Source organism: Pelophylax lessonae (genome assembly GCF_965119305.1).
Source record: "Pelophylax lessonae genome assembly, contig: HAP1_SCAFFOLD_354, whole genome shotgun sequence".
In the NCBI taxonomy this organism is placed as follows: domain Eukaryota; kingdom Metazoa; phylum Chordata; class Amphibia; order Anura; family Ranidae; genus Pelophylax; species Pelophylax lessonae.
This window is the reverse complement of record NW_028119990.1, coordinates 147,468-162,238: the sequence shown is the minus strand read 5'-3', so window position 1 is coordinate 162,238 and position 14,771 is coordinate 147,468. Positions and strand designations below refer to the sequence as shown.

The 14,771-nt window shown below is 45.8% G+C and overlaps 2 protein-coding genes across 2 annotated transcripts; one reads left to right on the top strand and one right to left on the bottom strand.

Annotated features, from left to right (window-relative positions):
* Window positions 1-617: 617 nt before the first annotated feature.
* LOC309543794 (histone H2B 1.1) lies at window positions 618-998 on the bottom strand (the record flags this gene model as incomplete). The annotated part of the gene is made up of 1 exon (XM_082276231.1): window positions 618-998. One exon carries the CDS (start codon window positions 996-998, stop codon window positions 618-620), a length of 381 nt encoding a protein of 126 aa, XP_082132357.1.
* A 319-nt stretch (window positions 999-1,317) lies between these two features.
* Window positions 1,318-1,710, top strand: LOC309543810 (histone H2A type 1-like; the record flags this gene model as incomplete). The annotated part of the gene is made up of 1 exon (XM_082276246.1): window positions 1,318-1,710. One exon carries the CDS (start codon window positions 1,318-1,320, stop codon window positions 1,708-1,710), a length of 393 nt encoding a protein of 130 aa, XP_082132372.1.
* Between the last annotated feature and the right edge of the window lie 13,061 nt (window positions 1,711-14,771).

Genomic DNA, 14,771 nt, shown 5'->3' with positions numbered 1-14,771 from the left:
TTGTGTCATTTACCTATCAGGCAGCTTATGGCTTTATCTATGGACATCGATCTGCTGTTGATGATGGAAATAGATACAAATAGACAAAGATTTGGCTGGGCTGATTGAATAGATAAATGTTTCATTTTTCTTGTTTCTCTCCCCCATTGTGTTGTGGGATAAAAGCTCCGCGATCTTCCCAACGTGTGATTTGAGATAAAGTAACAATGTAAGGCGAGAGATTGTGGAGGATGTTTTATTGTAAGAATGTGTGAGTGCGGCATATACATGTTTATTCAGCTCTGCCGCCTCGTGGTGATTCGTGGTAGAACAGTCGGGTATGTGTGCAGTACGAGGCGATGAATAGGGAATGTATAGAGGCAGAAAGTGGAGATGATCTCCGCAATAAATCTAGAATCAGGATGGGAATAGAAGGAAGGTTCGATCCATTCCCCTCCCAGTCTAGGCGATCTACAGTACTTATCTAAAGATAATTTAAAGAGAAAAGTTTTCTATTTTCTAAAAATTAATTAACTTCCTAAATAACAAAACACATGAAGATCAGAGTAGAGCTCTGCTGTGATGTCTGTGGGTGGCTCTTAGAAGAGCCTTTGTGTGTTGTTGGGATGATGGGGAGATTACTTGGCGCTGGTGTACTTGGTGACGGCCTTGGTGCCCTCGGAGACGGCGTGCTTGGCCAGCTCTCCGGGCAGGAGGAGGCGGACAGCGGTCTGTATCTCCCGGGAGGTGATGGTGGAGCGCTTGTTGTAATGAGCCAGGCGGGAAGCTTCGCCGGCGATGCGCTCGAAGATGTCATTGACGAAGGAGTTCATGATGCTCATGGCCTTGGAGGAGATGCCGGTGTCGGGGTGGACCTGCTTGAGCACCTTGTAGACGTAGATGGCATAACTCTCCTTCCTGCTCTTCCTCCGCTTCTTGCCGTCCTTCTTCTGGCTCTTGGTCACGGCTTTCTTGGAACCCTTCTTGGGCGCCGGGGCGGACTTGGCTGGTTCAGGCATGATAAGGGTTAATGTGTTCTCTCCGCTGTGTGCAGTGACTGTGAGCTGGATCCGCCCTCATGTGCTGCTTTTATAGGCGTCCTATGCAAATCACTGCTCCTCCTCCTCACTCTTCTATTGGAGGATTCAGTCATGTGATGGGGAGGGGTGGAATGATTTCCTTCCTTGTTTACCGATTGGTATAGAAACAAGTCAGAACGCTATTGGGTGGCTTCAAATGTAACCAATCACAGAATGTGACGTCAGAGCAGTGACTGTATAAATAAAAGGAAGGGGCAGGAATTTGGTAACTTCGTCTGACTGACTCTCTCATCTCACAATGTCTGGCCGCGGTAAACAAGGAGGAAAGGTTCGGGCTAAGGCCAAGACCCGATCATCCCGGGCTGGTCTGCAGTTCCCAGTCGGTCGTGTTCACCGCCTGCTCAGGAAGGGCAACTATGCCGAGCGGGTCGGGGCCGGAGCTCCCGTCTATCTCGCCGCTGTCCTCGAGTATCTTACCGCTGAAATCCTCGAGCTGGCCGGTAACGCCGCCCGCGACAACAAGAAGACCCGCATCATCCCCCGACACCTCCAGCTCGCCGTCCGCAACGACGAGGAGCTCAACAAGCTGCTCGGGGGCGTCACCATCGCCCAGGGAGGAGTCCTGCCCAACATCCAGGCCGTGCTGCTGCCCAAGAAGACCGAGAGCCACAAGGCTGCCAAAGCCAAGTAATCGCCAACAACTCCCCATATCACCCCCTCACCAAACACAAAGGCTCTTCTAAGAGCCACCCACATACATCACAGCAGAGCTCTACTCTCATTTCAATGGTGTGCAAAACTGATTTTATTTATTTCTTCTATTTTGGGTTAGGTGAAGATGTATCAAATACGATAAACCCAAATATGTTTTAGTGCGATATTCTGGTCTAAATAAATTCTTATGTATTCTGAGTAGCACAGATCATACATCTAGATGTCCGCCTTTACCTTCTCTCTCATCCTTATACTGCAGCACAAAAGCTTTTCTCAGTCTCCCACATCTCTATAGAGAGCACAGAGATCCCCGATTGTGTCTACGGCAAGCAGCCAATTATTGGTTTAAATGCCCCAAACCGCAGATTGTTTATTCACACTTCTAATACAGGGAAATTGTACTGAGAACATTTCCTAACTATAAATATGCGGAAATTCATTGGGAGATCTGATTGGACATTTGGATATCTAAAGATTTCACCTTGGTGGGGAGCACAATGGGCGATCATGAGACGTGTCAGTGCTTCCAGCCATTGCCAGTTCTATCCTATTATAAAGATTTATAGAACAATGTCTTCTTACAGAGACTCCTCCTCATTGTCCTCCATACTTTACTTTTACTACATTTCTTCTACAGATCAGAAATTATTCATTATATACCAAACATCCCCACCTGAAACATCAACACAGATCAGTCAGAGCCTCCATCAGATTTTTTTTTTGTTTAAAAAAAATATATATTTTCCTCCAAGGAGTGTGAAGGGGGATCTGAGATCTGTGTTCCTTTTCAGATGGGGGATGTTTGTTTGCTATTTAATATTCAATGATCTCTAATTCTGCTGAATATCTTCTGGAGATCAAAGGATGGAGGAAAATGACAGCCAGTCCCTGTAAGGAGATCACATCCTTCCTTCACATTAAATACGATATAAACAAATATTAAAAAATAAATAAATATATAGCACGTTGTTCCCTCACCCGGGTCACAATCTTAGGTGAGGAAATCTACAATCAGATCTCCTAAACATGTATATGCCGCACTCACACATTCTTACAATAAAACATCCTCCACAATCTCCCGCCTTACATTGTTACTTTATCTCAAATCACACGTTGGGAAGATCGCAGAGCTTGTATCCCACAACACAATGGAGGAGAGAAGCAAGAAAAAGGAAACATTGTATCTATTCAATTAGCCCAGCCAAATCTTTGTCTATTTGTATCTATTTCCATCATCAACAGCAGATCGATGTCCATAGATAAAGCCATAAGCTGTCTGATAGGTAAATGACACAAAATATGTACAAAGTATCAGCTACACACAAATCTGATCACAATATCACCTCGGACAGCACACAGTCCTTTATAGAAGTTAGAAGTAGACAATTGTCCAATGAAGTCATTGGACATGTTTAGCACCTTTACTAATATATACATAGTATACATATTTATAGATGGATCTTCATTAGCAGATTAAAAACCTAAATTGTTAGTATTAAAGGAGCTAGGGAATAAAGGCCTCCTCACAAGGTGGTGCTGTGAATGTGAGCCGAAAAAGGTGTCACATCCCAAATTTAATAGCAAAATTGATCAGTGAACTTATGGACTTTTAGGCACCAAACTACACAAAATGTTTAAAAAATTATATATTTCATTACATTTTGTTCTTAAAACTAGTGATCGACCGTTATCGTTTTTTTTTATTGCCGAAAACAATATTTTGGTCATCGCATATAAGTATCGGCCGATATTGACCGATATTTTCGTACAAACAAAAATTGTTTTATTTTTTTTTTACAGGTACTCTTGTGGTGGGATCTGGGGGTCTAAAAGACCCTAAACCCCTCCTCTGCGCTTAAAAGCATTCAAAATGCCAAGTTTGCGTTTTGAATGCTGTAATTTTTTTGAATTTGGCACTGAGTACCCGAAAGTGATGTCATGACTATGGATGGCCTTGCAGTTCGCCCAGCGGTCGGTTTGCGCAAATTTTGCTTTTTCGCAGCCTGACAATTTTGTGAACATATGGTGTTGTTGTTCGCAGTGGCCATACTGTATTAGTTTACATTGGGGAGAACTTTGACCCATGACACACCTGTCAGGTGGAATGGGACAGCCAATTGAAACATTTTAGCACATGGAGATGCCTCCTACCTTATAAATAGACCAGAGCTGGCGGCCATTTCACGTTCTGCTTTTTGTCAGCGTAGGGAGAGGTTGGCGAGTGCCTGTAGAGATGGACGAACATCGGCCGGGGCCGTTCATGAATGTCAGCCGCAAATTTCCTCAAAAGTTTGCGAACCGCGATTTTGCGGCGGGCCCCATTGACTTTAATGGGAGGCAAACTTTAAAAACCTTTAGGTCATATTTGCAGCCACAAAATACTTACTCACTGTACACAAACAGCCCCAGCACATGGACAATGTGATAACAGAAGTATTGCAAATGAAAAAGTTGCCCTAATTTTTTTTTTTTTTTTTACAGCAATTTTTTTTTTTTCATAAATCAGCCAGAACTGACAGCAGCTGGTAAATACATTGTCTAATATATATAGGGTCCATTCACACATCTGTAAAATGGGTCCGCATCCGATTAACATAGGGCGAGCCGAGCAAGCTGGACGCTTTGGAGGGGAGCTCCGTCTAACCAGCTTTCTAATCCATCGCCATCCACCGCTCAAACCCCATCCACAGCCTCCACACCATCGAGGAACATCCTCTGAGACCCGCTGTACAGGTCAGTACAAGTCTTGGGAGTCTCGCTGGCGATAATCCGGGGATCCGGATTCGGGGCCTACATCACCTCCGAAGCCGCGGCCTTTCCTAGCGGCCGCCGCGATCCGACGTCCGGTCCAGCGGCGGCTCTCCGGGCTCCTACGGTCTCCCTAACTGCAATCTGGAGACTCCCTCCACCTGCCTGGGCACCCCGGGACCGCCATCCACCTTCTGGGATGCGAAATACGTCTGCAGAGTGGCGCCTGAGGTTGCGGCCTAGCTGTCCTAGAAGCCGCGGCCTCTCCTACCACTGTGCTCCACACGCCGGGCGCCGGGTAAGCATTATACCCCAACTGACCTTATACCTCAGCAGCTGCATCCAGACTCTTTGCCCGCACTATATCCTACCTGCTGCAGTGACGTATATCCAACTACCTACCCTGTACATTGCAACCACCTGACCATATCCAGGCTCAGTCTCCAACCAGCAAGATATAGCAGGATCTCCCCCCAGAATGACATTAACTCTCCTCGGCTGTATCTATGCTTTTTAATCTCTTGCTCATGTCTACATTACATTGATGTAGTAACTTTAGTCCAACATTTAAGCTCTCTTCTCACACGGGTGCATGGTCTGCCGCAGACCATGATGATTGCGTGAGTCAGGCACTCCGCTCCATGTTCCGGATCCACTGCAACCTGAAGCCACATCCCCAAGTCGCACATCACCCCATTGACCACCCTCACACAGGCAAGGCGTCAGGGTATGCCGCACCGCGGTTACAAACCGCCTGCACCTCGCCGCCTCACTGACTATTTCAACGCCACCAATATGCGGCCTCCACAGCATGGTGCCGACAACGAGACCGGCCGGTCTCCAACTCCCTCCACTACCCAGGAGCAACATCCCAAGGCATCGCCTCCATCGAGCGACCCTCTCACATCCATCAGTGCTGGAGAGATGGACACTACAGCGCCACCTGACATCACCATGTCGGGACTCACATCAGACAGAGGTAAGAGGCTCGCTTCCTCCCCTGCCCAATCTCCATATAAAGGCCCACATCCTAAGAAGCAATTATGGTCCGCAGACACAGACAGCGACAGAGCCCCAGCTTTGGCAGCACTTCCCGCTTCAGATAATCCAGCGTCAGAGGCTGCTATTAAATCCATGCTACTCACCTTCCAGAAAGATCTGCACAGGGAGCTTCAATTATCCCTATCACAAGTTCAAGACAGAATAGATTGCCTGGAGGTCAGAACTGACAACTTAGAAGACACTGTTCAGGAGCACGTTAGAGCACACAATGAAGTATTGGATACTCAGGATTACCAAGCAGAAGAGCTACATCACATCAAATTGAAACTTGCAGACCTGGAGGATCGCTCCAGGCGTAATAATATAAAATTCAGAAATATTCCTGAATCTGTTAAACCTAATGAACTGACCCAGTATCTACAGCGTTTGTTCTCCGTGCTCCTTCCAAGCTTGGATACACGCGACTTGCTTATTGACAGAGCCCACCACATCGCTAAACCTTCTCACCTACCTGCTGACGTGCCCAGGGATGTGCTGGCAAGAATTCACTTTTTTCCATGTGAAGGAACAAATCCTCCACACAGCTAGGGTGTCGAAACCCCTGCCGGCCCCATACACCGATTTGGCTCTCTTCAGCGACTTGTCACCGGCCACAATGGAGATGCGTAAAGCTGTCACACCTATCACGTCCATCCTTCAAGAAAGAAAAATAATCTACAAATGGGGTTTCCCTACCAAACTCCTGGTAACTTACCAGCAACAAATGGACCCTATCCTGTCACCTAAAGATGAATACAAGAAGCTGACAAATTGGGGTCTCCTCTCGCTTCCCCCTCTCACCCCTCACCATGGCAAGTCTCACCCTAATACGTCCTCTCAACAAGGTCCCTCTCCTGACAGGAACAAAACCTAATGGCTTCCCCTTCCAACGTATTCCATGCCACTACTGGATCCGGTGTGGTTGTTGAATCACCACTCTACCCACACCTTCGAGGTATAGTGTGCCAAGCACACTTGTCAATTTTTCTTTTACTCTTGCTATTACAATTTTCCTCTTACTGGTTTATTGCATTGAGTCACAGGCTTAGAGGCAGTTTTGCGCCTTTTTATATCTCCAATTTGGTATTGTCTAGTCATTAATTGTTACCCTTACCGCATAGATACTATTGTGCAGTATCTCTTGATATCTCATATTATTTGTTTATTAGTTTGTTGACTGTTACGTGTATTACAGTTTGATACTTCCCGTTTCCCTCTCCAAGGGGATCGGGAGCCTGTGGTCCCGTTCTTCCACTCACTAGTATCCACCTACAGAACTCATCATGACACTCAATATCACCTCTATCAATGCTAAGGGCCTCAATTCCCCATTTAAAAGACACCTCTTATGGAAGGAAGCCCTATCCTCTCAAGCACATGTTATTTGTGTACAAGAAACACACTTTCTACAATCCAATCCTCCAAAATGCTCTCACAAACAATTCCCTCACTGCTTCTTTGCCAACGCCCCAAAGAAAAAAAGAGGGGTAATGATCGGCATATGAGACTCCATCACGTTTGCACTACACCATTGTGAAATTGACCCCGAAGGTAGATACTTAATTTTATCCGCTACCTTTGGACACTCTCGGATGACCCTAGTAAATGTGTACGCCCCCAACACAGCCCAAAATAAATTTTACTCTCTCCTATTTGCCAAATTGGCACCATTCAGATCAGATCCAATTCTTCTTTGTGGCGATTTTAATGATATTGTAGATATTAATTTAGACACTTCCAACCCTATAAGTCGCAGACCCTCAGCCCTTGCTGCCCTTCTGACAAATGAGGACATGTATGAACCCTGGAGGTGCTTACATGGTGATGAACGGGACTACACATTTTTCTCTCACCCTCAACAGTCTTACTCTCGAATTGACCTCTTTCTGACCGATAAACACACCTTGCAATTGGTCACAGAAGCCACTATTGGTTCTATAACGTGGTCGGACCACGCACCGATTTCCCTCAAAATTTTAGAAAGGGGTGCTTCGCCACCACACACCATTTGGAGGCTAAATTCCTCTCTAATTACAAACCCCACATATGAATCCGAGATTCGATCCGAGATTGAGACCTTTTTTGAACTAAATGGTGACTCTGTACCTGCTCATTCCATTATCTGGAATGCGCATAAAGCCTTCCTACGGGGGTTGTTCATCAAATTAGGGTCCCAGGAACGCAAAAAACGCTCAGCCACCACAAATTCCCTTCTTACTCGTATTAGGGACCTGGAAAAAATCCACAGACAAAACGTGTCTGATATCACACACGCAGAATTGAAATCTGCTCGTTCCCAACTAAGTACCCACCTTCACCAAAACTTTGATCTATACATTAAATGCCTTAAACTGCAGTTCTATACCTCTGCCAACAAAGCGGGCGCTTTCCTTGCCAAACTGTCCAAGCATCAGACAGCCAAAACCAAAATCCAATACCTCACGAACTCCGCGGGTAATCGTCTGCGCAACCCCCTGGACATTGCTAATGAATTTAGCACTTTTTATGCACAACTGTACAACTTAAAAGATAAAGATCCATCCCCTCCCCCCTCGCCAGCTGACATCTCCCACTTCCTATCTTCTGTCCAACTCCCGCATGTATCACCTACACAATTGGAATCCTTATCTGCCCCATTCTCTCAAGCAGAAGTTCTTGCGGCTATTAAATCTCTTCCCCTCCACAAGGCTCCTGGCCCAGATGGATATTCTAATGAATATTATAAACACTTTGCCCCCCAAACTCGCTCCACATCTTTGCAAAGCATACAACCACTACGTCTCCACTGGCAACATGCCTAAGGAATCATTAGAGGCCCTGATAGTCACATTCCCCAAACCAGGTAAATCCCCTGACAGTCCTGCCAACTATCGTCCGATCTCCCTGTTGAACACGGACACAAAACTATATGCGAAATTGCTAGCCCAACCCCTCTCTACAATCCTTCCCCAACTCATTCACCCAGATCAAGTGGGTTTTATACCAGGTAGGCAGGCGGCGGATGGCACTCGCCGCCTCGTCGACCTTATCCAACACACGGAGCACTGTCGGACGCCTTCTCTCTTCCTTTCCCTGAACGCGGAGAAGGCGTTCGACAGGGTCCACTGGAAATATATGGAGGAAGTCCTCTCCAAATTCGGATTATCAGGCCCTTTTCTCACTGCTATTATGAATCTGTACTCCTCTCCCAGTGCACGGGTTTGGACTTCCGGGATCACCTCTGACCCGTTCCCAATAACAAATGGCACACGCCAAGGATGCCCACTCTCCCCCTTGATTTTTGCTATGGTTATGGAACCTTTGGCACAAGCCATCAGAACGTCGCAAACGATTTCCGGCGTCGTCATTGGAGACACGGAGCATAAAATAGGCCTATACGCTGACGATGTCATCCTCACACTCACTAACCCTGTAGAATCGCTGTCGTAAGTTATCCACTTATTAAACACGTTCAGTTCAATATCCCTGTACAAACTAAATCACTCTAAATCCACTATGCTAAATATCGGTATAGCTCCTGACGTGGCACGCACCATCTCTTCCACTACCTCATTCCAATGGTCTGCTAACGCGTCTTTGTCATACCTGGGCATTATCCTGACCTCCCCAAGTCGCAACATCCTAAAATACAATTTTGACACCCTCGTGGGAAGGCTGACACAACTCTCCAAGGACTTGGACCACCTTTCTGTCTCATGGGCAGGTCGGATCGCCCAAGCAAAAATGTACCTTCTTCCCCATATATTGTACTTCCTTCGAACCATCCCACTTCCTTTTTTGACTTCTCAAATCTATAAGCTACAAGGTTTAATCAACACATTTATCTGGCAACACAAAAAGCCTTGGATAAAAAAGTCACTTCTCCTTACCCCAGTTTCTCGAGGAGGCTTGGGAGCCCCGGACATTAAGCAATACTATAGAGCGATCGTATTGGATCAAATTAGAGAATGGTGGTCCCCACACTCAACAAAATTGTGGAAACACATTGAAACCGCAGCTATAGGAGTGGATCCACAACTCCTCCTCACAGCTATGCTACTTAACTTTAAACCCCAACACCATCATCTAGGATCTGTCAATACAGCGACAAGGGTTTGGTTAGCCACGACTAAGTCTGAGAAAGGACTACCACGGTCTATACTCACTCACCTTCCTATCTCAGCTTTGGGGCTGCTATCCCCAGACCTCCCCATCTTTACCTGGTCTGCCAAAGGTCTAAACAACCTGAACCACATCCTCTCGAGCTTTGGCATACAGTCCTTCTGTGACCTTCAAAATTCCTTTGATTTGCCGCCCAACTCCCTTTTCCCATACCTAAGGATTCATTCACTCCTCTCCAAAATCCAACTGACGTCTGAACCTTCCATATTGGATCCAATCATGAAATTCTACAACACTCCCAAACCTGCAGTTAAGGGCATATCCCTCATATATACTATGCTCTTACAATCTACACAAAATGCATCCTCTTCATCTATGGTCTTTTTGTCTTCGATGGTACCCAGCTCCCCACCCCCACATGTGTGGCACCGAGCACTGCTCATACCATTAAAAGCCTCAAGGTGCATATCCCATTGGGAATCTTTACAAAAACTTTTCCATAAATGGTACTTTACCCCCCCTAGGTTTGCAACTATGTATCCTACCTCGTCTCTGTTATGCTGGCGGGGATGTCAAGGCGTAGGCTCACTTCAACATATATGGTGGGACTGCACGCATATCAAACCTTTCTGGGATTCCATCTCCGCATTTCTCTCCTCCCTATGCAACATTTCCTCCCCACTTTCCCCTCTGGATCTCCTCCTGGGTCTCTCAATTCCAACATGGCCCTCTCCCATCAGAGTCCTGGCTACCCATGTCCTCATAGCAGCTCGCCTAGCATTGGCGAAAGCCTGGAAATCACCAAAACCCCCCACACTAGCGGACACCATTATATTGATAAACAATCATCCTCTAATTGAATTTGCCTTCGCTAAAGCCAACATGACCACCACCTCTTTCTACGAACACTGGGCACCCTGGCTATCTGATCATAGGAGTGCTAACCTATGAACTTCCACCAGTCTCAATGTAACTGTCTCCTGTAATACGCCCCCCAGATAACCTACATCATCCCAAATTTATTCTGCTTGGGGAATTCAATGCACCCCCACGGACTGGGGACACTCCCACACTTTTTTGCATCAGAGGTCCACCTACTAATCAGAACATCTTCCTCTTTTCCTCTTGTTTTTTTTTTTCCTTTTGTGGAACCCTGCCGGTACATGTTTCCTTCTCTCGTTGCTCCCCCGCGTATTGACCTACCACTAGTTAATCATTGATGACCCCAACCTATAATACTCCCCATGTTGTACCCTGACTACAGTTGGTTCCCATGTGGGGTAGTCAGAGCCCGGTGTACCTTAATGTTTGGCCCTCATAGGGTGGAAGCTCAACACACTCATATGTCACCGGCAAGGTTCATCTGAATTGCCTTGACTCGACCTGTTGTTATGTTCATGTTTCTTGTTTTATAGCTGTGACCAATGTGATAATTGTTCTATTCTTTATTATGCTAATGCTAATGCTAATTGTATCTAACCTTTTTGCAAAAATTCAATAAAAATTTGGTTATAACAAAAAAAAAAAAAAAATGGGTCCGCATCCATTCCACAATTTGGCAGAACCTTTACAGACCCATTGTTTTTCATTTCCAGTCTGAAAAATTAGGCATTCACAGGAGAAAGAAGAAAGTGTCGGCCATTCCAGGCCCCAAAAATTAGCCCACATGCATTTACCTGACAGCTACGATAGTAGTATTCTGTGGCTGAAGGTACATTAGGCATTCACAGGATACAGAAGTAAGTGTCGGCCAGTATTGGCCCCAAAAATTAGCCCACATGGGTTTACCTGACAGCTATGAACGTAGTGTATTTGATGGCTAGAGGTACAGTAGGCATTCACAGGATACAGAAGTAAGTGTCGGCTTGTATAGGCCCCAAAAATTAGCTCACATGGGTTTAACTGACAGCAAAGAACTTAGTATTTGATGACTAGAGGTACAGTAGGCATTCACAGTATACAGAAGTAAGTGCCGGCCTGTATAGGCTCCAAAAATTAGCTCACAGGGGTTGAACTGACAGCAAAGAACATAGTATTTGCTGGCTGGAGATAGAGTAGTCATTCACAGTATATTGAAGTAAGTGTCAGCCTGTAAAGGCTGCAAAAAAAAGCCCACATGGGTGTAGCAAAGTTTGTAGCGAAGCCAAGGACCAGGAATTGCTGTGGGTGGATGGCGGTCTGGCGGATATTTGTGGCCTGGCATGAGGAATTTCGATGAAACATGGTCTACTGGTCACGTGTTGAATTCCTCAGAGATCCGTGCGCTTATCGGTCACAATCCCCCCTGCTGCGCTGAACGTCCTTTCAGACAGGACACTGGACGGGGGCAAGCCAAAATTTCCATTGCAAATTGTGCAAGCTCTGGCCAGAGGTCAAGCCGGCCCACCCAGTAGTCCGGGGGATTATCACTCCTCAGAGCGTCCATATCGGCCGTTAACCCGATGTAGTCGGACACCTATCGGTCTAGGCGTTCCCTCATGCTGGATCCGGAGTACAGCTGTCAATGGTTCGGCTGAAAGAAGGATCTCATATCTGAAGTGACCAAGACATCTTCAAACCGCCCTCTTCTTGCAGGCGCTGTTGGATTGCTACCCGCAACTGTCTCTCTGTAACTGGAAATTCCTCTGCGAGCGCACGGAAAAGCAGAATGCAGCATTTCCCTCAGCAAGGCCTGGAAGTGCTGCATTCTGACCGCCCTCTGTGATTGTGGTAACATTTCCACCATTTTGTGTTTGTACCGGGGGTCTAAGTATGTTGCCACCCAGTACTGGTCCTTTGCCTTTATGCCTTTTATACGGGGATCCCTCTTAAAACAATGGAGCATGTAGGCCCCCATTCGCAATAAACTGGAAGCGGTGTAGTAGCCTGCTTCCAGTATTTGATGGCTAGAGGTACATTAGGCATTCAGACAGTATACAGAAGTGTCGGCCTGTATAGGCTGCAAAAATTAGCTCACATGGGTTGAACTGACAGCAAAGAACATAGTATTTGATGGCTAGAGGTACATTAGGCATTCACACAGTATACAGAAGTGTCGACCTGTATAGGCTGCAAAAATTAGCTCACATGGGTTGAACTGACAGCAAAGAACTTAGTATTTGATGGCTAGAGGTACATTAGGCTTTCACAGGATACAGAAGTGTCGGCCTGTATAGGCCCCAAAAATTAGCTCACATGGGTTGAACTGACAGCAAATAACGTAGTATTTGCTGGCAGGAGGTACAGTAGGCAGTCACAGTATACAGAAGTAAGTGTTGACCTGAATAGGCCCCAAAAATTAGCTCATATGTAGGGTTGAGCGAACACGGACTGTATTTTTCGTGTTCGTACCGAATAATTGGATTTTTGTTACCCGAACACGGACCCGAAATCTTTACTGTATGTTCGGGTAAAAATCCGTGTTCGGTCATTTTATTTCCGGGTTTTGCATGCATTGGCACGCTTTTCATGGTGGGCTTTCAACAGCCAATCAACAAGCATTTAACTGGTGTGCCTAAGCCATCCCAGCCATGCCTACAAATGTATTAGTAGCTGTGATTGGCCGTCTGAAGCATGTGACCAAGTCTTTATGAGTTCGAGGCAGCGCCGCTGCGGCGTCATTCTGCTGTGTACTAGTTCAGGGACAGAGCACACATAAGTGCTGGCTGCTGATTAGGGACAGACAGGCAGGCAAAACTCATTTGTGTCCGCATAGAATTGAGGGACAGGTCGGAGTGTGTTAGGCAGGGCGAGTTGTAGGCATTTTAGGGTGAGGCTGCTGCTGATTTTTAGGGTCAGTGTGTGTCTGGATAGAATTGAGGAACAGGTCGGAGTGTGTTAGGCAGGGCGAGTTGTAGGCATTTTAGGGCGAGGCTGCTGCTGATTTTTAGGGTCAGTGTGTTCTACAAACTACAATCGATATTGCTGTGTGGGGTGGGGTTTTCAGTCACCCGATCTACGATCATCATCTTATCAATCCTTTTAGGGAGAGAGTCTGCTGATTTTTAGGGTCAGTGTGTTCTACAAACTACAATCGATATTGCTGTGTGGGGTGGGGTTTGCAGTCACCCGATCTACGATCATCATCTTATCAATCCTTTTAGGGAGAGAGTCTGCTGATTTTTAGGGTCAGTGTGTTCTACAAACTACAATCAATATTGCTGTGTGGGGTGGGGTTTGCAGTCACCCGATCTACGTTCATCATCTTATCAATCCTTTTAGGGAGAGAGTCTGCTGAATTTTAGGGTCAGTGTGTTCTACAAACTACAATCGATATTGCTGTGTGGGGTGGGATAGGAGATAGGCAGGTGTCAGTGGTCCACATCCATTTTGCTGTGTGTGGGCTGCAGTGAACACAATATTTTTGGGGTGCAGTGAACACAATCTTTTTGGGGTGCAGTGAACACAATCTTTTTGGGGTGCAGTGAACACAATATTTTTTGCCCACTGAGGAGGAGGGAGAAAAGTATTTTCACATGTGCAGTTCACATGTGCTATTATTGAGTGGTTTCAAAAATCATACACTTTTTTCTATTCCACTATTCAATATACAGCCTTGGGTTAAAAAAAATTAAATTGTGGCCTGAAGCAGAGCTGAATGATATTTGGGGTTTTTGGGGTTCATCTCATACTTCTGAAGATTTGAGGGTGCTGCCTGTTCCATACTCCTCCTACTCCTCATTCAGCCTTTTAGGGGTACAAACAATAGTAATTGGGGCCTAGTGTGCTTCTGTACGTGTGAGATACATACACTTTTTTTGATCATATTTCCTATTCCGCTATTCAATAAAAACCTTTGGGGATCAATTAAATTGCGGGATAGTTTGTGTTGGTACGTGTGAGATCCACCTTTCCAAGTTTTTGGGGTTCATATCATACTTCTGAAGATTTGAGGGTGCTGCCTGTTCCATACTCCTCCTACTCCTCATTCAGCCTTTTAGGAGTACAAACAATAGTAATTGGGGCCTAGTGTGCTTCTGTACGTGTGAGATACATACACTTTTTTTGATCATATTTTCTATTCCGCTATTTAATCAAAACCTTTGGGTATAAACAATTAAATTGCGGGATAGTCTGTGTCGGTACGTGTGAGATACACCTTTCCAATTTTTGAGAGGCATCTCATACTGCCGAGGATTTGAGGGTTCTTCAGTCTGCCTCCTGCCTGTT